This window comes from Carassius auratus, unplaced genomic scaffold, assembly GCF_003368295.1.
Source record: "Carassius auratus strain Wakin unplaced genomic scaffold, ASM336829v1 scaf_tig00032566, whole genome shotgun sequence".
Lineage (NCBI taxonomy): Eukaryota > Metazoa > Chordata > Actinopteri > Cypriniformes > Cyprinidae > Carassius > Carassius auratus.
The window spans coordinates 1-23,320 of record NW_020526008.1 but is presented as its reverse complement, the minus strand read 5'-3'; the positions used below and the strand labels follow the sequence as shown (position 1 = coordinate 23,320).

At 35.2% G+C, this 23,320-nt stretch overlaps 1 protein-coding gene across 1 annotated transcript; it reads right to left on the bottom strand.

The window, feature by feature from the left end:
* Positions 1 to 1,849: 1,849 nt before the first annotated feature.
* On the bottom strand, positions 1,850 to 21,004 carry LOC113080905 (collagen alpha-6(VI) chain-like; the record flags this gene model as incomplete). Its single annotated transcript, XM_026252957.1, has 34 exons — positions 1,850 to 2,535; positions 2,853 to 2,891; positions 3,371 to 3,541; positions 3,738 to 4,084; positions 4,383 to 4,473; positions 5,205 to 5,846; positions 6,486 to 6,561; positions 6,776 to 7,272; positions 7,377 to 7,388; positions 7,580 to 7,616; positions 7,723 to 7,758; positions 8,361 to 8,423; positions 8,540 to 8,602; positions 8,739 to 8,774; positions 8,948 to 8,998; positions 9,095 to 9,157; positions 9,932 to 9,994; positions 10,101 to 10,163; positions 10,280 to 10,345; positions 10,668 to 10,703; positions 11,383 to 11,436; positions 11,912 to 11,977; positions 12,072 to 12,134; positions 12,219 to 12,272; positions 13,000 to 13,044; positions 13,557 to 13,583; positions 14,020 to 14,091; positions 15,759 to 15,812; positions 16,109 to 16,201; positions 16,864 to 17,000; positions 17,623 to 17,701; positions 18,616 to 18,959; positions 19,492 to 20,085; positions 20,536 to 21,004. Coding segments are annotated over 34 exons (4,794 nt in total), but the record flags the coding sequence as incomplete, so codon positions are not given.
* Between the last annotated feature and the right edge of the window lie 2,316 nt (positions 21,005 to 23,320).

Here is a 23,320-nt window from a genome sequence, read left to right as displayed (position 1 = left end):
GCATATCTGTCACTCGTAGATAAAGGAAACAGGTCAGATTTCTGTAATAGTACTAATAAACTGATACAAAATACTAGATTCAGTGTATCTTCAATAAATCCAATTTAATCTCATACATTTTGCAACTAACTGCCTGTTCCACATCTAGACGTATTTAATGATGTTCATAACTAAATACATTTTCCCAATGAACAAATGTATGCTGATTTTAAGCAACTGAAAATATGAGTATTTGAATAAAAAAGTTAGATGCAAATTGTTAATTATTATTTGTTATTTTTTTTTACCTGTCGTACCCGTTTCATTTATCTTTGACTGACAAATATGCAACACAAATTAAGGTTTTTAGTTTATGTTAAAACTGTGAAATCCAAGTGGATGATTATTGTATTTAAATCAAATACAAAAATCTTAAAGTCCGGCCCAACATGTTTTTGTTGTTGTTGTTTTTATCATGGTACTGCAAAAGATTTATTGAAAAAAAAGCATTAACTCCCCAACACTGTTGCAACACTGAATGCTATTACCATCCTTTAGAATGGTTGTGTATATTTCCTCATAGTATATAGCGTTTATTCTTTAACAAAAGGGATCTTTGTAATTTAAACATTCTAACAGTGCTTCTGTTAGTTCTACATGTTCTCATTATCATATCAAGCCTGGTTTCCATTATTTTAAATGGTGTGAGATATATTCTATAAGACAAGATGAATGATATTGGACATTTTCAGTATTTTCTGGACTGCCGATCAGCAAACTTTTCTTCAGTGCTAATATGATGTTTGTCTGAAGGACATTCCCCTGTGCTTTCTCAATATTTTCTCTGAGGGAGACTATCCTCCTCTCTAAACAAGGGCTGAACATGCTTCACGTCAGCAATAATAACCACGGGGGATTCTTACCGGCCTCCAGGATTGCACTTAAACTGGCGGGACTGTCAATGGGAAGACACTGTACTACACGCTCAATTTAATGTGTGCTTTTACTACACTATATTAAAAGAATTAATTGTCATTAAATCTGATAAATGGAATTGAAAAAAATATTTTGTGCTGTTATTGTCACCTCATAAAGCTGAATATAGAATAGCAAAACTAATGACAGTTTACCAAACAAACCATTATTCCCATCCTAAATTCACACCATTGGGTTAATCAGCCTTTCAATTGTTTACTTGTCTCTGCATATTAAAGGAATAATTCACTCAAAACTGAAAATGAGATGAAAATGTACTCCTCAGGCCATCATAATCTACAAGTAATCCACACAACTCCAGGCCATCAATTAGCATATTATGGAGCGTAAAGCTGCATGCAAGTGATTTTTAATGTCAAACTACATATTTCGCTCCTGATTCAGAGACGACTTTGTCACTGGAGAAAGCATTATTACGCATAGAGGACTGTTTGAAATGAAAAATGTCTAGATGTATTTGTTGATTTATCAGCTGTTTGGACTCACGTTTTCTTTATTAAGTAAACTATTCCTTTAAACTGGGAAGGACAGAATGCATTTTAGCTTTGAACATGAGACAGCGCCCTCTTCAGGCATGAATCTCAACCCTAAAAATACATGCAACAGCAGATCAGACTATATAAATGTGTAATAATTTTTACTGCTGCTCTTTTCAAATCCCTAACATACAGTATAAAGTTTTTTTTTTTTTTTCACTAAATGTTCAGTCATTTTTTTAAAAGCCGACATCCCATAAAAATATTAATGGTTTAGACAGTTCTTCGTTTTTATATCCAGGGGCTTTAGAGAAACACACAAACACACACACGCACAAAAAAAAAATATATAAAAACAAGACAGTGAGGCTCCTTAAACAGACGTGTGTACAATGCACTCCTATCTTCATAGTGTTTTTATTCCTCTTAACAGTTACAAAAATTACATCACCAACTCAGTCAAGGAATTTTGTGAAATTGAGATTTAATAAAGGTTTAATTTTTTTTTTTTTTTTTTGTCTTTTCTCTGCACTGCTAATGGCACCAAACAGAATTGCAATCTGAACATTTAAGCTGTCTAACAACATTGTCTCAACCTGTGGCTTGAGTCTAACTGAACGATTACTGAAATGATTGAGAATGAATCATTATTTTTTGCATTATTTCTTTCTGGTGCAAATAATGACACATCATTAGAAACTTCACCTTTAAACAAATTCTGCTTTTGTAATCAAATCATTCCTACACTCAAATTTAGCTAAATATACATTTAGCTAAATATGTAAATACATATAGCTAAAACTGCTTCTATGGCTGCCATTTGACAATCGTGATGAGAATATGATCATGATCACGAAAGAATGAAGCTGCTAAAATTCATTAGACATCACAGTTTAGACGTTTGGAGATATTTTTTTGTCCCTGAGACAGCGAATCTCACAGTCCTCCTGAGTGTTGAACCTGTTGCTGTTCCCGTCACAGCCTCCATACCAGAACTGGACACATTCACCACTGCTGACGTTGAAGTACCATTTCACTGAAAAGTTTGAGCAAGTTCCTGCATCAAGTATGAGCTGGCAAATGTCTGTGAGCAGAAAGAGTTACACACAATAATGAACAGACTGATGGCTTTGAAGCAATAAAAAAACACCACACCTTTAATACTTGCATATTTCACCATGCATATTGAGTTCAACAATAATTTTATGCTTGATTTGCATTGTAGTTTTTGTGAATCAGGGATGCTCCTCATATGTATCTCCATTCGTTAAAAATAGTAAAATAATAATAATAAATCACAATGTGATTTTTTTTTTTTTTTCATTCTAGAAATGCTAAATATTTTATGGTTTGCGTTAAGCTATAAAATGTCTATGGCAAGTACAATAAATGTGTCTTTACCCTTGATACTGGAATCATCCTTGGGAAGATTTTCAGATTCTGTGGAGGAAGTTTGAACAATCTCAAAACTCCAACATGAAAGCATTCAATATATCCATTAAAAATGTTATATTATATTATTATAAATTAAAATGATTATAAATAGCTAAACTACTGTTTTTAAAAGAGGAATTGATACACTATGCATTAAAACGTTAATATATGAATTAATGCATTAAATATTAATATATTTAAAATATACTGAACATATAATAATAAGGAATCAACCTCATTGCTGTTTTCCAAGTATTTTGACCCAGAGAGAATTTTAATTTCATGAAAAAAAGTTTTGACTTAAAAAAAGTGCAATGTTCTAATATTGCATGACCAGCCTACAAAAAATTGCTTATGAATCTCTCATTATGCAATATTATTACTAAATACTAGATTTAATCTTTTGAGTACATAAAAAGTAAATAATTATAATTTACATCAATAACAATATGGATCATATCAGTAATCAAGTTTGGTCAGTTTACCTGTAGACACACATTCCTTAAAGCACTCATCCTCAGTCAAGAATCGGTTTTCATTTCCGCCACAACCACCATACCAGAAGCGCATGCATTTCTTAGTTTGCTGGCTGTAATACCATCTGGACATATACGATCCACACACACGGCCTGAATCTTTCTCAAGGAAGCAGCGTGCTGTTGGAAACAAACGGTACACTCCACTAATTCCCTTCAGCACTGAATACTGAACTCTGTCAGAGAAACAGCATTAAAGCTTGTGCATTTTAATGTGAGTGAGGATACAGTACTACGCCAAAGATACAGTACATGCAACTCCAAAAAAAAAACTAAATCAAGGGTTAAATTGGCCAGTAAGATCTGGATTCACCACCTTTAGTCTTGGAGGGCTCCTTTTTGTCCTTTTTGTCCTTTCTGTGCTCTTTTCTATATTGATCAGTGTCATCATATTGACTGGCTTCAATGAATGATTCTTTGTTTTGCTCATCTCCATAATAGTTATAAGTTTCTTCTGTGGGCTCTTCGGTGAGCTTTTCATAAGGCTCTTCGGTGGGCTCTTCAGTGGGCTCTTCATAAGGCTCTTCGGTGGGCTCTTCAGTGAGCTCTTCATAAGGCTCTTCGGTGGGCTCTTCAGTGAGCTCTTCATAAAGCTCTTCGGTGGGCTCTTCAGTGGGCTCTTCGGTGGGCTCTTCTGTGGGCTCTTCAGTGGGCAGAATAGCACTGAAAAACAGTAAGACACATTAATATCATTAAAAAGCACAGAATGTGTCCTGTACAGGCTAACTATTGTTCAATATTGCAGAATCGATTTGTATTTTAATGTGCAAATAAAAACAAAATATGGCTCATGAAACCCAGGTTTCCCATTTCTGGCACAGTGCTCAAAGACTCTAAACAGTAACATTTTTAGACTCTAAAACCTTTGGATTAATAAGCCAAATGGCTTTGAGAATACACAATCCATGCACTAACCTTTGTGATTTTATGTCTAAAGATTGTGGTTAGTAAATGACATTACCTCTCTGTGGTTTGTGGTCCAGTTTCAACAGGCCTCACCACAAACCCACGACAATCAGGAGTAGGTATTAATGACTGGGGTAAGATTCCTTCTGCAAAACAACAGCAGATACACACCAGGGTTATTATAGTTAACTGAAATGAAAAATAAGCCACATACCCCCCCCCCCCCCCAAAAAAAATATAAAAATAAATAAATTGAATAAAACGTTAAAGAAACATACTTTCTACTTTGCTCCTTACATTTCTTATTTTTGAAGTACTAAAATAACAAACTAAAACAGGAAAAATTTAATTATTAATATTTTAACTAAAATTAACTAAAAAGAATATGTATAGCTCAGCATGTAAGCAGAAGTGACATAATAACTACATCAAAATTACTACAACTAAAAATTAAATAGAAAACAAAAACAAAACAAAAAATTATAATTAAAAGTATATTAATTTAATGAATAATATTGTAGGTTAAACACTACTTGCAAATGATGAAAGAGGATGTTAGCAACTGTTAATTTTAAGAAGAAAACAGATAATGTAGAGAGTTTTGGGGCTATTGTTTGCAGAAAAAATGTGAAAAACTTTCAGATTAAATGAAAATGAAAAATCTAAAAATTATAATAAAATAATAAACAAGACTGTTTGTAAAATAATGTTTTAAAAAGGCAAAAACACTACCGCATGTTTTTTTTTTTTTATTTATTTAGATGAAAGAGGATGTGAGCATCTGTTGATTTTCAGAGGAAAAAGTCTGCAAGTTTCAACAACAGATCAGGATCTTTCACAGCGGCCTTATGAAAACACAACCATGAATATTTCTTACTGTGGAGCATATGCAGGAAGGCGTAAGCGAAGCGTGTGCCATAACCTCTGTCATCCAGGAACACCAGGTGCTGGTCCAGAGGAGAACTGGTGAGCTCCTCCATCTGTGTCCGGTCGAATCTCTGTCCCGCCATGAGAATAAACATCACAACATTCTGACACTTACACAGTCTAGACAAATAATCAAGCTGAGCTTTGCTGTGCTTAAAATCTTCACCAAAAACAGCCATGACCATTCGTTTGCTTCGTGGTCTTTCTACTTTAAGGATAACGTTAGTAATCAGCCACTCCAAAGCAAAGTCAGGATGGGATGTCCCGCCCACTTGCTTCACTGTATCTTTAATATGCCTCTTCATGATATTGCGATCTTTATATTTAGTGAAGCTGAACTCCTCGTTGATGTAAGATGAGCCATAAACGGAGCTCTGCTGGTAGACGGACACCCTGGTTTTTCTGTCGGCTCTGCTCGGCTCGCTGCTCACATCGATCCGGTCCAACAGAGACACCAGAAGCTCCTTCATATTTGCATAGTGTTGAGTGTTCACGTTATCAGACCCATCCATCAGCACAGACAGATCCATATCCATCCGCAGGGGTGGAGGCCGCAGAATTACACCACACACTGGGTCTGGGTTACAACGATCTGGCAAGAGAGAATAAAAAACCTTGGCATGTAATTAAAGACATCCATGATCCAAAACCTACCTACATAAGCCACAACCTAACAGAAATAGAACCTCATTAATGACTGATTAGGAACACTTTAGATCTCATTGGGAAGTTGGCTTGTTGACATTGCTAAGATAATGACATAATACTCTAATAAGCATAAAATTAATAATGCATACTAATATTGGTCAAAATATGCACTTTTTGGATTTACAATAAACATTTATTTAACTTTGTCCACCACTAAGGATTTTTACTGAGCTTGTTGCAGTGCCTTATACTTGCTGTCTTAGGGGCCATTAACACAGAATGTGTTTACGCATTTTCATGCACTACATAAACATGGGCTAGACAAACATGTTTGACTGTGACAATCATTTCTTGTGTCTTTTCCATGTTGCATGCATGGCACCACATTCTTAAACACAGCACTCAAGTTAAAATAAGTTAAACTTGTAAAAAACGCATCTCTAGACCTTATTGAATCTCAAGAATCATTTTCCAACACTGTGCTGTGTCTTGCATTTTTAAACATGAAAAATCCATTGTGTTAATGTTTGGATTCTCAAAGAGATGAACAGAATCAAATGTGGATGTCTGCACTGGAGCTTACCAAAACAAATGATGCACTGCTTAATGCGACTTACTCCTCTGCCATCAACGATAATGTAGCTTCCCGTGTCATCAACCTGAGTGGACATTTGAGGTAGAAATTACTCTTATTCAAAGCTGAGAGTGCTAGTGAATTCTATATATATATATATATATATATATATATATTACAAATTGCAAAAATCCATTACTGTTACTTTTCTGTTTATTACTGTGGAGTAATGTGAATAAATATGAATTAAGTTTACTTGCATTTTTTTGCATTTGCAAATCTGATGTTTTCTTATGTACCTGCAATGCTCGGGTCACATCATCAGCAGGACTAAAGGCGATCACTCCGAGGCCAATGTCTGCAGCCTTGAACTCCAGCATGGCTGTTGCAAGGCTCGAGTCATCCCTCGACGGACCGTTTGTAAAGAACACAGCCACTTTCCTCATTAACCTGCCGCTTCGGACACGTTTGAAGATGTTCCGAGAAACAAAGCTCATGGCTTGTCCGATGTTTCTGGTTTTTGTGGTTCTCTCTAGAGGTAATGTTCTTACAGCTTCCAGAAGGGTCTTCTTCTTCAGGTGGTCTGTGAAACGGATCAGGATCCTTGACTCGCTGTTGTAGGCGATCACAGACACCCGTGCTCCTTGTGGACAATTTGTTTCAGCAATGGAAATGTCTTCCAATAAGGAAAGAGCCGCAGAACGCATCCGCTGGAAAACTTGAGGAGTTACACCCACAGACATGTCCAAAGCTATCGCCAGGTCTGTGGGGTAAACTGGACACTGGGTACCATTACCTGAAAGCATTTTGGAAAGGGACTTTTTATTTTTTATTTACAATTTAGCAAAAAGTTACTAATAAATAAGGCACTGAAATGTTAAAGTGTAAGGCAAAGCATACCGGAGCAGCAAGCTGTGGAGACAAAATAAAAGATAAAATGTAGATCAAATGATTTCAAGGTTTAATATACAGAAAGCTAAATGCCACATATAAGAGATCACGAAGAGAGAAATAAAATAACTGAATGAGATCATGCTAATGACTAAAATCACTAGCAGTCATTCTGCTTGGTATTCTTTGGATATTAGGTTCTCTGAACTTACGACAGTTTTTGCGTATGTGTTCGACCAGGTCACATTCCTTGACGTTCAGAAGCAGAAAAAGACAGAAGGAAAACAATCAAACTTTTAGAATAGATGAGTAATTTAACACTATTTAAAGATATTGTCTCTTAATATGAACCTACAGGCATTGGATTGATTCCAGGAGGACCTTTTTCACCCTAGAAATAAAATAAAATTAAATAAACAATTAGAAAAGTGCATGAACAAACAAATAAACATAAAGTATCTCAGAACAAAAAAATTAATATGAAGACAAATATCTCAGACCACCTTAATTACATTTGCTTAACCCTCCTTCATTTTTGGGTCACACTTGCTACTTACAAACATGACAGAATCCTTGAAATTTAACTTTATTTTTTTATTTTTTATTTTTTTACGAAAAAAAATATGTAAAATATTTTTGTCAAGTAATATTTTTTATCATTATTTAGAATTTTTGTGAGGATTTTATTATGGAATATTTATAATATGTTTTTTTTTTTTAATGCAATTTTTTCCCCATGGTAGTGTTACTTTTTTTTATTTTTTGACACTTTAAAATATTCAAATCATGTCCATGACTTTTGTTTTCACATAGCTAATTTGATAAAAGTCACCAAGAGTCTTCTCATTCCAATGATGCAAAAAAAATATTTTTCATTTAAAAACATTTTTGTTTTCAATCAATTCCGACCGAAGATGACCTAAACTGAAAATGTTTTGTGATGTATTAGAAGTATTTGTTTAATCTGTAAAAAAGTGATGACAAATGACTGACCCTGTGTCCATCCATCCCATTGTCTCCTGGAGGACCTTCAGTACCCGGACGTCCCGTGTTTCCCTGATCACATCAATACATCATACAACATAACTGCATTACTTCCAAAAAGTATGCTGCGAACATGCAGAACCTTCTCTATAATGTTAAGTAAAATAATATATGATTTAAAAGTGTACCGGTTTTCCTCGATAACCTTTATGTCCTTTACTTCCACTGGATCCTTTGGTACCATGCTCACCCTATAATTATAATCACTGATATTAATAATGTTACATCATGGACTATTAATTTGTAATTATTATTATTACCATTTATACAATCACATAAAATGGCTAGTGATGAGCTGCAACAGATGATTAACTAGCTTTAACAGACCTGCAAACCAGGGAGGCCAAAGTATCCATTGTTTCCCTGAAAGCAATTTTATTCTGTTAGTTGAATATCAATAAACATACAAAAAGAGAAAAAACAGGTTACCATATTTTGCAGAAAATAATGTTTTGCACTTTCCTCATATGCAAATCTTTGCTCTTGATGTTAATTTTAAAATAAGTTATAGCATGTTTCAGATATGGCACAGGTACCTTGTGTCCTTTGAGCCCCGCAGGTCCATACCCATCTCTTCCATCTTGTCCCTTTTTACATAAAGTCATACTTTAGACTGGAGAGTCTCGTATTTAAAGGGCATTTTATCATTTTCAAGTCAACAATGCACAAATGCATCAACTGACCAGAGGCCCTTTGAATCCCTCTGGTCCCTGTGATCCCTTGAGCCCCGGGTCACCCGGTGGACCCTAAACACAAGGACGGTGTGAAAAGAGGAGAATTTCTCTACAACATTTTATGGCTGCAGCACTACCACATAATATACTGGAGACCAAGCAGGTTTTAAAGGAATAGTTCACCCAAAAATGGAGATTTGCTGAAAATGTACTGAATCTCAGGTCATCTAAGATGTAGATGAGTTTGTTTCTTCATCAGAACAGATATGAAGAAACTTATCATTACATCATTTGCTCACCAATGGATGCTCTGCAGTGAATGGGTGCCGTTAGAATGAAAATCCAAATAGCTGATAAAATCATCACAATAATCCACAAGAAATCCAAACCACTCCAGTCAATCAGTTAACATCTTGTGAAGTGAAGAGCTGCCTGTTTGGCAGACAATCATTAAGATTTTTTTCTTTTGAGTTCAAACTGTTGTTACCGTTGCTAAAATACAAGTAATCTACCCATAATATACTGCTTTTAATTATTATTGTCTTCTCTAAATCAGGAGAGAAATATAAGCATACCAAGAACCGTTTACAAGCAGAAATAGTCCTAAATAGTCCTAAAAAAATAAGACTTGTGGATTATTGTGTTGATTTTATTTGTAGCTGTTTAGACTCTTATTTTGACGGCACCCAATCACTGCAGAGGAATTATTGGTGAGCAAGTGATACATTTCTCCAAATCTGTTTTACTGAAGAAAAAAAAAAAACTCATGCATTTTTAACAGAATCAGGAAAAGAGAAAGATGGAAGTACAGTAAGAAGAAAACTTCAGTACAACAGTCTTCCATACCCTTGGTCCTCTGGGTCCTCGACCTCCTTTTGAACCTTCAGGTCCAGTTGGGCCAAAGGGACCCTATGAAAACACACATGGTTCTGTCAGCATTCATTGTATTGTATTGTTTTGTACATTAAGAGTAAAAACATGAACATGCGACTAGTTTAATCAACTGAATACACACCTGAATTCCAGGTACACCTGGAGGACCACCAACTCCTTGAAACCCCTTTGGGCCTGGTGGTCCCTAAACAGACAAAAAAACACATCATGTATAACACATCATAAAATCAAACCCTACCATCGGACATCTCTTATCTGTTGGTTTCTTTTTAAATAAAGGTGAAATGTCCTAGTTCTCACCACTTGTCCAGGATAACCAGGAAGACCTGGCTGTCCAGCTTCTCCTTTTGCATTTGAAGATGCACCCTAAACAGATACACACGTTTCCACACATTACAATTACAGAATAGACCAGAACAGATTATATTAGACAAGAACACATTTGAACAGATTATAAAATGGAATGGAATTTAAAACAGAAAAAACAGTTCAGAGATTTATGGAATAAATGAGAGAAGAACAGAATAGAATAGAACAGGATATAATGACAACAACAGGATACAATAATATAATGAACAACAGAATACGTTAGAATTAGAAATATATAAATATATAACATATAAGGTTAGAAAAGAATGGTATACTGTAGAACAGAACATTTAAAATAGAACAGAACATGCTACATTACCGGCGCTCCTGGTCGGCCTTTTCTCCCTGGAGCACCCTACCAAAATACACTGAGAAGTTATTTGAAGGATAAAACTTCATGAAGGATGAAAAAAAGGACTTTCAGGCAATTAATGTTAAATATCCCACATCGCATGTCAGATGTCATGAAAATCGTAACACAAAACATGATCCTTCAGAAATCATTCTTATATGCAGATTTGGCAAAGAAACCTTTCTATTATTATCACAGATGAAAATAGTTACGCTGCTTAATGAAAGTGTGAAAACTAAGAACCAAGTGTCTTTTTTTCATGATTCTTGGATGAACCGAAAGTTTGAAAAGCAAAATTTATTAGAAACAGAAATCTTTTGCAACATTTTAAATGTTTTTCTTGTCATTTTTAAACAATTTCATGTGTTCCCTGTTGGAGAAGAGCATTAACTTCTTAAAAAAAAAAAAAAAGGTGATCCAATCTTTTGAACCACAGTCTATATCTATTTGTTACACATGTAAAAAAAAAATATAATAAGAATAATAATAAAAAAAATAAAAAATAAAATTGCAATACGATAGGGACACTAAGTAATACATAACACCTACACATTTTCAGAAAGAAAGTCCAAAACAGGGATTGTAGGATTAGAGAATCATCCCAGTGACAGCTTTGTCCCTTTTATCTGAGAATGTAGTTACAGTTAGAAGCCACTAAGGTATTAATACAGGTAATACTCACAGGATCACCATTATCCCCAGGTCTGCCTGAGGGTCCAGTAGTGCCCTGGTCACCCTGACAAGAGAACACAGTCATAACACACTTTTACTGAAATTATCCACATATTCTTGTAACATTCTAAAAAAAAAAAAAAGTGGTTCTAAATCAGAGATGTTTCTGATATCTGGTCACTTGATTCTCTTTTATTAAAGTTCTTAATTTGGAATTTTCCATCAATGAAAGTCAAAGTAAGAGCCAAGAAAGAAAGATCAATTAAGAAGCAGTAACACTTGTGGCCGTGTCGACATGCAGAAATATGTAAGTGGTGTTAATATTAACATTTTAAGTAATCACAAGTGTAAATGTGCTAACTTTGACAGCCGGCAAAACCCATTGTCTCATGGGAGGATTTTAAAGAAGTGTGTATACACAATAACAGAAGAAGAATGTGTTTTCGGCACACCGCTACTGAAACAGAAACATTCTCTCACTCTTACACAAACAAATGGACTTAACATTATCCAGATGGAGTGTGAAAAAAGACCCTCACCGGGAGCCCAGTATCTCCCCTCTCGCCTTTCGGACCTGAAATTGTGCTGTCTCTTCCTGGTGCACCCTATTAACACAAACAGAGAATCAAGCACAGACAAATCAAGTCAGGTTGTTTAGACGGTAAAAAACAGCTACTTTAAACACAGAGAAATCCTTACAGGATCTCCTCTCACTCCGCCGTGTCCCTTAGGTCCAAGACTGCCTCTGAAACCCTTCTCACCCTAAAAGACAGAAATAACAGTGAAGAAGCCACTGGGATGTTTTAAGAAGACAGCTGTGATGAAACACATGCGTGATGTAGTTACAGCACTGCCCGGGTCTCCTTTAGGTCCTGGAAGCCCATTTAAGCCAGCATCACCCTGCACGCAACAGAAACAGAGTACAGTGAATCAATCAAATGACTCATTAACTAATTTGATTACAATGTGCTGCGAAGCAGTTTCATTGCCCATTATGGGTTTAACTTACTGCATGTTACAAGGCAGCACTTTATTCCTCAAACACAATTAATTATGTCATTACATGATCATACTTCTGATTATGGATTAACAAAAGATATGACTAATATAAGTGGTCAAACGTACAAATTTTTCTTGGCGGTTCACATAACAGACAAACAAAAACTATAGACTTGCACTAAAACAGTGAATGTTATACTTAATTTAATAGAGAAGGTTCAACTACACAAAATGTTTTCAAAGTCAGATGTCATTAAGTATATTTTGATACATATACTGTATGCATATTTAATTGTGTGTATGTATATTGTCAGCTTTCTTGCATCCATTTAAGTGTCTATAACCAAAGACAAAGTTTTCATGCACAAAAAAAAAAAAAAACAAGACTGAACAAATTAAAATATTTATCTATTTACATTTAATCTCTCTCTCTCTCTATATATATATATATATATATATATATATATATATATATATATATATATATATATATATATATATATATATATAGATATATATATATAGATATATATATATAGATATATATAGATATATATATATATATAACATTTTACAACAGAACATGTGAATGTAAGTGTAGAAAAGGTGCAGAGAAAATAAATGTGACCTGTTCTCCATTCACTCCATCCAGCCCATCGTCCCCATCTTCTCCCTGTCAGACAGAGGTCAAAGGGTCACACACTTACAGTCTGTTTTGAGAAGTAATCAACAACACTACACAAATAAAATGTCCAATTGTACTTGTTTAAGACCCTTAAACGACATCTGCAGCTTGGAAAAGAAATAGACCCAACTGCTTTAAGAAAACTGTTAACATCATCATTTTTAATGAGAAACTGAACTTGTTTTCCAGTTAAAATGTGCAAGAACCCTTTAAGCTATTTTTTTTTTTTACTTGCTAATGTATAAAACCATCTGTTATTGCAAAAAGATTCTATGAAAATATTCTATGCAGTTTTGCTTTGCATTTAAGTTTGTTAGACAAGACAACTATACAGTACTCAAAAACCTTTACATTTTTTTTTATGTGTAAACTGTGGCTGTTGAAGAAAACACTTTAGGATATCTTTTACAGTTTACATTTTTGTCCAGAAAATAACTGTAACAGTGGGTGCAACTATAGAGCGAACAGCCAGTAAATAGCATAATAACTCTTTTACTCACTTTATTTCCATTGTAGCCTCTCTGGCCCTGTTGAAATGAGATTTAAAAACATTTTCTTGATTCAGCACAGCTGTAAAACTCATCTGGTTTACCTGTCCTCATATACAGACAATAACATATCCTAGCCATGCATTTAGTAATAGTCATGCAGGTAGCATGCATCCATCCCTATTCAGACTTGATGTATACATGTGTTTGCACCAAATAACAAAATATGAAACCATTTTACTTGATATATTAACAATCTGATTAATTGTTTAACCTTACAGTATTTTAATTATTATTTCTTGAAAATAAAAACGGAAAAATGTATAGTTTAAAGTTCTATTTGAGTGGTGTATTAAGAAATGCAGTCCTGTATCTTGCATACTAAGATAAATCCAGAAATTCCAAGAAGAAAATTTCCACTGATAAAAATGGCATCAAGAGATGCATCTTCATTGATAATCATATGTTACATTACCTTTATTCCTCTGTTTCCAGGACAACCGTTGTGTCCCTGAGTTCCATTCAGCCCTGGTGGTCCTCGCTCTCCCTGCCAGAAACAAGATGGGAGAAAGACTGTTTATCCATAGCATATACAATGTAAATCCTCTCTAAAACATGTATATTCTGTCCTATATACAGTATCATCAGTAACACATTGCTACCGATGAGGTCAGATGCTATCAGCTATGCATTTTCTTGTGAATTACTAATGCTGAAATTTCTGAATTGGACTATTAAGGCAAAACAAAACAACGGTTTTCAATCATTCACAAAGTATGCATGCACACAAATTTGTGCATGAAATGTGCGTACGAACGAATTTAAGAACAAATCACCAATTCACCAAAAAATTTGTTAAAAATGTATTCTAAAATGTATTCTAAATTTATGACAAAATATAGGAACAACTGAAACCAGAAATCAGATTATTAGATCATCGAAATTTCATCTAATCCTAAATACATTCTATTCGATCATATACAGTGAAGAGTGAGAAAAGCTGCGTTAGCTTCAGCTGTGAAGTTTCTCTGAATAATATGCGTATGTGAATCTGGCCAAACAGAGGTCTGTAATCTGGGTCTCTGCTTGTTGTGAGAATGACACATTTGGCACTGCTCAAAGATCGGACGAGCATGGGAGCTTGTTCCCACCAAAGAATAAAACATTTAAAAAAAAAAATAAAAAAAAATAATTAGGTACAACTTTTTATCTCCCATTTGAGATGTAAACTATGAGATAAAAAGTCACAATTTTTGTAAAAAAGAAAATAAAAAATGTATTCTGTGTAAACAAGCTTCTGTAGGCAAAACCATTTCTGCAATCAGCAGCAAGTTTGACAAGAGTGATGAAAGGCTTTAAGGAAAGAGTGTACAGAAAGCCCTTAAATGGAGATGGTTTGGACATGAAAATGACTAACCTTGTGCAAGTGGCCGCTCATTTAGATTACTTCAAATTCACTATCGTCAGAACAAGGTTTCAAACTTATATATGTACGCACAAACGTGTTGTGAATTAAGTGGAGATTTTTCGTGAGAACTTCTCCTGTCCGTACAAACACGGAATAATCCATGCAATTATTAGTGAATGAGACACATAAAAAATTTGGCCAATTTGACTTTTCATAAATAGCTTCAGATTACCAGAAAGATAACAAAATAAATGTGACAAGTGGGGCAGGGCAAAGAGCTCTGGGAACAGATTCTTAAGTCCGTCTCAAGTTCGATGGAGGAGCCACGGAAGGAAAAAAGAATGAGAGAGGACCAGGCATGGATTGACAGCATTTTCTGATTCATGGAGTGACAAAAAAAAAAAAAAAAAAAAAAAAAAAATATATATATATATATATATATATATATATATATATATATATACATACAGAATCCCTTTCTTTCCAAATTTTGACTCTAATATGTCAGCAAAAGAAACAAGAATTTTGAACCTGTCTTTATCCAATATTCAGATTTCTGTTCCGGAAATGTTTGCAAATTAGTGCCTGTTTAATTAGATAATGCCTATTTTGCTTATTTAAGCATAATATTTCATAAAAAAATGTAATACAAAAAAAGTTTGGAATTTTTTTTGTTATCAATAAAGTATGGTGATATTTATTAGTTTTTTTTTTTTTTTTTCCTTTTCACTTGGGCTGTTTTGCCTTAAGTGCATGTAATGTGAAGGTCGTATGACATCAGAAATCAGGCTGACGGTTTCACTTACCATACTACCTTCATCTCCCGGAAATCCAGGATGACCCTTCTGACCAGTGTATCCCTAAATAATAAAAGAAAACAGGTATACTGACACATTGAAGATGGTCTCTTGAAGACAGCAGAGCCACGTTCCTGATGCCAAGGATGATCAAAAATCTAGCAACCTTCTAACTAAGATACTGTACCTTATTTTAATCAAATTGTATTTGTCACATTTAGTCACAATGCAATTATCATTCTTCTAATGACATAATGCATCAAGCTAAGTAAGAAAAATCCATCCAAGGCAAATAATACAAGAGAAAATATGTAAACCCCAATTTTATTTCTACATTATCAGAATTGAGGGACTTCAACCTTTTGACCCGGTTTTCCAGGGGGTCCTCGTGGTCCAGGTACACCAGTGCATGAACAAGGCACATCGCAGCATTCCCTCAGTGCTACTGTTTCCTGAGGGGAGAGAAAAGCATACAATGAGTGAAACTGTTTGTATTTTGTTGTTGAAGTCACAAGCCATGCATCCAGTCAAATTTTAGGGTACTTTACTAACAAATGTATCCGTCACTTGGTAGTAGCTTAAAAGAATAGACAGATGGCATAACTTAATACTATAAACACATATACAAAAGTTGCCAAAGTTTAAATATTTATCCAGTTGCAATGATTTGATTTATATATATATATTTATTGATTTATATATTAATAATAATTATTATTATTATTTTTACTAAACAAGTTAAAGGGGAGTAGCTAAACAAATAAATAGATTAACATTTAGCAGACACTTTTATCCAAAGCAACTTACAGTGCATTCAGGCGATACATTTTTTTACCAGTATATATGTTCCCTGGGAATTGAACACATGATCTTTTGCACTGCAAATGCAATACTCTACCACTGAGCTACGGGAACACCCAAGCTATGAAAAGCTATAAAAGGCCTTCATTTAAAATACACAAAATACAATTTTAGTTTCATTACAAGATTTCTTTCAGAACAGCTGCTGTTAAGCAATTGATGCAACTTGTGCAGATGGCATAAAATATAAGCCTGGCAAGAACTGCAAAATGTTACTTTATTTTGAGTGAACAGCACCTTTTTGGATACTTACAATTTGTTTCATAAGAGCGTTGCCTATATTTAGCATGTTGATGGTCAGTGGCTGCAGGTAGCTGAAACCTCTGCCAAATTCCAGCTGTTGATAATCTACTGTTCCCTCCAAAGACACAATCAGCAGTGCACTGACCCCTAGTTTACACATCAGAAATGAGCACACATGGGTTTAGTACAGAGTGACTGCAGAGGTAATGGTACAGGATGTATTAAAGTTCTGCACATAACTGAGATTTTGATAAATAATTTGCAATGGCTCAGTTTTTATGGTTAAGATATAAAGTGTGGACTCTGAAAGGTATAATTGGAAAACAATGATGCATGTTTAGTGATGTCATATGGCACCCACAGATATCTATGGTTGTACCATCAATGTTGTGTCTTCTATTCACATAATTTTGTTTAAATGCTACTTTGTACACTCCTAATATTACACTACAAATATGACAGAACATGTACTCCTTGTTTAGCAGCAAAACAGGACAATTTTGCATCTGAATATATGGAAAAGCAATTTCGAGTGTGACCTGGATGCACCAACAACTGGTGGGATATTTTGCTAATAAAATTACATTTAATGTTTAGCATCTTGAGAGCTTACATTTTACCCCATGCAGTAATGCGATTTAAGTGCTTTCAGACATGTCAATGTGAGCAAACATTTGTAAACTAGTTGAAAGCGTAGAGTATGCAAAAGGAAGACACAGTTTTAAAATAAATTCAGATTAATGTGGATGTAGCCAAAGACAACACTTACCACTTTGCTTAAGTCTCTCTGAACTCGCCATTAAACGCTGAATGTTATCATCCAGCCCGTCTGTAAAGATTATCAAAACCTAAACACAAACATACGATTAAATGTCAGGAGATTTACAGCATCATTCTGTGTGAATACCATTTTCTGGTTACCCTCAACTGAATGAGCAATAAATATCTAATGTGATCTAGGTACCTGATATGAATCTAAGTGACCAAAAAAGGACCCCAGTTTCTCATTGGATTTTCCAACCATGTTTGGCTGGCCTCTTCCATCTATTGTCATTTACATACATATTATTTTTTTCCCAATAGTGCTCTTACAGATGCAATTTTTTTTATTTTAAAGCAACACTTTGGGTAAAATATAAATGCCAAATGCATAGTGTTTCTTTGTTGTGTAAATGACAGTAAATTATTCTGTTTCTAATGAGAGTCTGTCAGTAAAACAGAAAATCATTTGAAAATATCATCAGCAGAGATGCTCTTGCTCAATTAAGGGAACATTAAGGAAGGGATAATGTACACCCAGACGGTTGTTATCTCACAATAAACCACAACAGGATGATCAGGACCCCGACACAAAGCTTATTACATGGCTACTTGCCACATAAGTAAATAATTAAACACAAAATATTGATTTGAGTTGAAATATTTGAATGCAAAGCTTCTGTGAAGAAAGTAAGTGCGAGGATCATGTGGCAAATTCAAACTGGACAGATATTTCAATGAGAAAAAAATACAGTTAAACCATTTATTACACAACATTTCACCTAAAAAAAAATAATAATAAGTAAGGCTATAAAAGTTGCTGTTACACGGATGAGCCTGTGTTATTAGCTTTAACAGGTTGTTATCAAGGGATAACATACCTCGCAAAGTCGCGACTGACCAATCGTAATCATGTATTCCACAGAGCGGTGTAATAACAAAGAATAAAATATAGAATTGACAGCCATTTTGATGATCAGTTTTATGTCAAAAACACTCCCACCTTTGCCTTGGCTTTGGAAGAGACAAACTTTTCTCTGAAGGAATCTAACAGAAGCTTGTTAAAGTCCAGGGGTGCAGTAGGTCGCCATGACATCACTTTCTCCACCACATCCTCGCTGTACTTCTCAAAGCCAAAATCTTCCAGAACACTCCCATCTGTCCCAGACACAAGCCTATAGCCAAATCTAGTTGTAATCTTGTCCTTTGCGACGCAGCACAGATCACCAATCATGGAGATACGATGGATGGCTGCAGAAACCAACTGTTCCACCTGAGGTCTGAACAGAGTTTGTGTGCTTGTTCGTCTGGACACGTCAAATCCAAAGGCAATGTCAATATCACAATCTGTTCGAACAAAACAAAACAATGGTTCACAATCTTCAAGAAAGGGTATAGACAAAATATTATACATCATTATCATTAATAAATATGCAATCATGCTATATATGTCGCTATATTACCATGTTAGAGAGAGTTTTAACAACAGATTCCTAAAATCCCAGAGCAGTTTCCTAATTATCTACACTCAACTATATTGCTATCAGTTAATTTACATGTTTTAAGCATTTACTGTACCTTTTGTTTTATAGTTTTAGAAAAACTACTCCTCTCTCAAGAGACACAACATAAGATGAATTTGAAACAATACGGTGTATTTATTTATTTAATTTATTTATTTAAACAGTGTGCGATTTTAACTAATTATCTGTTCCAAAACCTATTGAGCTTCCTTATCAGACAGCAGGTCACAAGATAATGTATATAAGAGGCATTTGAAGGCAAGAGGAATTAGGTTTAGGAACAGAGCTCATTTGAAGAGTGTGTGGTATATAATAATTATGAATTATGAATACTATAATAAACTATAGTTACTTACCATGTGGGGGTTGTGGTAGTGGTCTTGTGTCTTTACAGAGTAAATGTAACACTTTCCTTATGGTTGTCTTCAGTTCAAGGCCTTCAAAAGTCTCAATAATGACCCGATCAGCTGATCCAGCTATTTCACGCAGCTCAGATTTCTTTATTTCATCACCGATCCCAATGGCAGTTATTGATATCTTCTTGTTTCTGAGATACTCTAATGCATTCATGTCTTTGTCATCATTAGCTTTTCCATCTGTGATCAGCAGGAGATTCTGAGCTACTCCTTCATCTATTCTGGATCCATTCTCTTTTGTGAAGTAGTATCGAATATTTCTCAGGGCGTCCCAAGTACTTGTGCCCTGCTTTCGTTGTCTAATTTTGTTTATAGCTTCCTCCACTTCTGCAAAACTAGTGTATGTGTTCAGGTAAAATTGATGCAGGAGTATATCGCTGAACTGGGCAACACCCACTCGCCATTTGTCTTGAGCAATATCCAGCTCTTTCACAATGTCAATCATGGTTTTTTTGAGAGTATTCCAACTATGTTCGTGAATAGACTCTGATCCATCAATTAAAAAAACAAGGTCTGATTCCTCCATCTCACAAACTGGAAAAACAACAACAACAACAACAACAAAACATTAGGACAAACTACATTAATGGACAACTGTAGATTGGCAGTTTCAGATCTCGCATTTTTACCAATAATTAGAGATAGTTCAGTAGGTGGTCTTAGACATGAGCAATCCACATAAGCCACCCACACATGGACAAGCATTCATGGACGAAGCAACCATGGGACACAAACACTAAGCCTCATATGGAGACGAAGATTTTTGTAGTGAATTATATTGCCATATATCATGTAGCATTGAATGGATTTATAACATTATTTATTTTAAGTATAATTCAACATCAATCTGACCAATCAAGATGCGTGAAAAAACTAACTTTAACAGTCCCTTAAAGTCAACTTGCTCTATTGAAAATAGAACGATGAGTTCATTTACAGAAAAATGTATGGCACAAAGTGTTTAGTGATAAGAATCAGATTTACTTGGTTTGGTAAGATTGCAGAGCTCTCGGGTGATCCGTTTTTGTAGACCATGCAGATCCTTGTATGTTTTTGCATAGTGCACTCTTCCTTTCCTTCCCACAATCTCCTTTAGCTGTTCAGCATCTGCTTCTTCAGTACCAATAGCAAAAAAGTTGACCTCTGAATTTGCCAGGGATTCAGGCCATGTTGCCAGACCACTTACGTCATTAATCTTGCCGTCTGTTATCAGGAATAGCACTTGGCCAACATTCCTTGCTCGTCGTCCGCCATGTGTTTCCTCAAAGTAGTTGAGTGTATACTTCAGGGCTCGGGCTGTGTTTCTGCGTCCTCCTGAAGCTTTGAGGTTTGAGATAACCCTCAGAATATCAGTTTGACTATAGTACTGTTTTAGTGTGAACTCTAAATGAGGGTTGTCAGAGTAGGTGATGGCGCCAAATCGTACCCGCTTTTCTCCAACCACAGATTTGGCTCACCGTATATTTTGATTAAGTTTGTCATTTCCCGGAAACCATCTTTATTTGGACTTCCAGAGGAATCAACAAGGAAGATTATATCAATCAGTTCTGGTGTCTTGCATTCTGGAAAGATATATGATGTTAATGTTAGAAGTCATTTGGAAAATCCACTTTTGATAATAATTGAAGTGGTTTTTACTATAACACACATTAATGACAAGCATTTAACAGATGTACACTTTAAAAATGTGCAGTCCTTCTCTTTTGGCAAAACAACCATAAGACATTAATGTCTACATGCTATGGGTGGTCAGATTAGAATGATCAGGTGGTAAATATGTGCACTGCTACACTTGCATGTAGATTCCCCCAACAATAACAGACATTGTCTAAAAGCCGCTGAACTTTTTTTTTTTTTCTCAAAGGATTTACATCAACTGACAGAAGTTACTGACATGATGTGATCTCTCCTAAAAATCTCAGATTTGGTTTACTTACCTGTGTTGCAGATCTTGAGAAGGACGTCACTGCTTAATTCTTTTAGGGATGCAACTGAGTCTTCAAAGAACAATCGATCATGGGATCCAGCAATGGCAAGAAATCTGTGATCTGTTTGCAATGTTTCATACCAATGGCAATAATGTTGGTGAAACTGTCTCTCAAGACTTTAGCAGGCTCGGCTACATCATCCCTACTCTCTCCATCTGAAAGAACTATTAAGAACTTTAAAGCACTGGTTGCGTCCTCCTTTAGGAATGTCGAAAGATTTGTAATGTTTCTGTAAGTGCTTTTCCAGTGTACGTTTTCCATACATCTGTTTGATATTACTAATTTTCTGTAATAATACATCTTTATCATCAAATGTATTTAAATGAAAACTCCTCCTTTGTGTTTGTGCCATACTGAACAACTGCAACACGCTCCTTGTCCAGTCCAATTGCATAAACTTATGTATCACAAGCTTCATTATCTCCTTCAGTATTTTCAAAGTCCTCAGCATGAACGCTTTCTGATCCATCAAGCAGAAAGACAACTCTGCAAAAAAGACCTTTCACAACCTGAAATAAGAAATTCAAAAGTGAATCTTGAAACAAATTCTATTTAGGCCAATTTATTATTTTCTCACCCATTCAATAAAAAAAAAGTGCTATTGACATAACAGTGCAAGCATACATTACAAACATTTGCCATTGATCGTATTTCTCACCTTCAAAGGAGCATATTTCTGTAATGATGTCTTTCTTGATTTCATCAAGGAATCATAGTTTTGACAAAAATGTTCTTTGTGGGCTGCCAGATATTAATTCCAGCTCTGGCAAGATGCATCTTTCACACCAATTGCATAATGGTGACATTCTTTTTCTGTTCTCAAAATTTTAGCAGGAACTTCTACCGCTCTTCTGTCGCTCTTGACTCGCCATCGTGTGATGACAATCAGGAGCTTACGAACCTTTCCCCACGTGTCTGTACAGCTTCTTCGAATAGTGGGATCTTTTTCTCAACCCCAGATCAGTCCTGGTGCCCCTCCCTCCATAATAGGGCATTCACTGCCTTTTCAATATCAGCTTTTGTGTTATAGTCATGCAATCGGAAAACTATTGTTGCACGGCTTGCAAATTTCACCAATCCAAGCGGCACATTGTTATTTCCCACCTCAAATGCTTCAGCCATTGCTTAGTAAAGTTCTTCATATCTTCAAACTCATCATAGGTTATACTCCTGATTCATCCGAAGAAAGTATATGTTCTGCTTTGGTTGTATCCTTACAACCTGCAGTGGAGTTACATTTTTAGAATTCACATATGAAATATAAATTGGTGAAATCTGAACTTGAACGTGTTTTTAGGGCAAGTAATTCATAAGAAAATTTGTACAAACTTTTTACCAACCTTGCAATGCAAAGCTCTGTGAGCTTGTAGGTACTGATGGAATCTGTGATTTCATTGCAAAGTGTTCTGGTTAAAATATTTGAAAGTGAATTTAGTTTATCAAAGTCTTTCACATTGAAAACAAACTTTTTATATGGATAGGATGCAATCTCTCTCAAGTCCTCCTCCTCTGTGTCTTTGATACCAAGCGCAAATACAGTGACGCCAGATCGCCGCAATGCTGCCGCAGCACTGGCGGCGTCATCTGTTGACTTTCCATCAGTGATCACAACAGCAACCTGCTGAACATTCTGATCTCTTCTGCTGCCTCTTGCTTTGGTGAACACTTTGTCTTTGGCAAACGTGAGAGCAGCTCCAGTGTTTGTTTTACCACGACCATATGGCATGCTGCTGATATAGCGCAGGATGTCAGTCTTATCATCGAAGGTGTTGAAGTACACA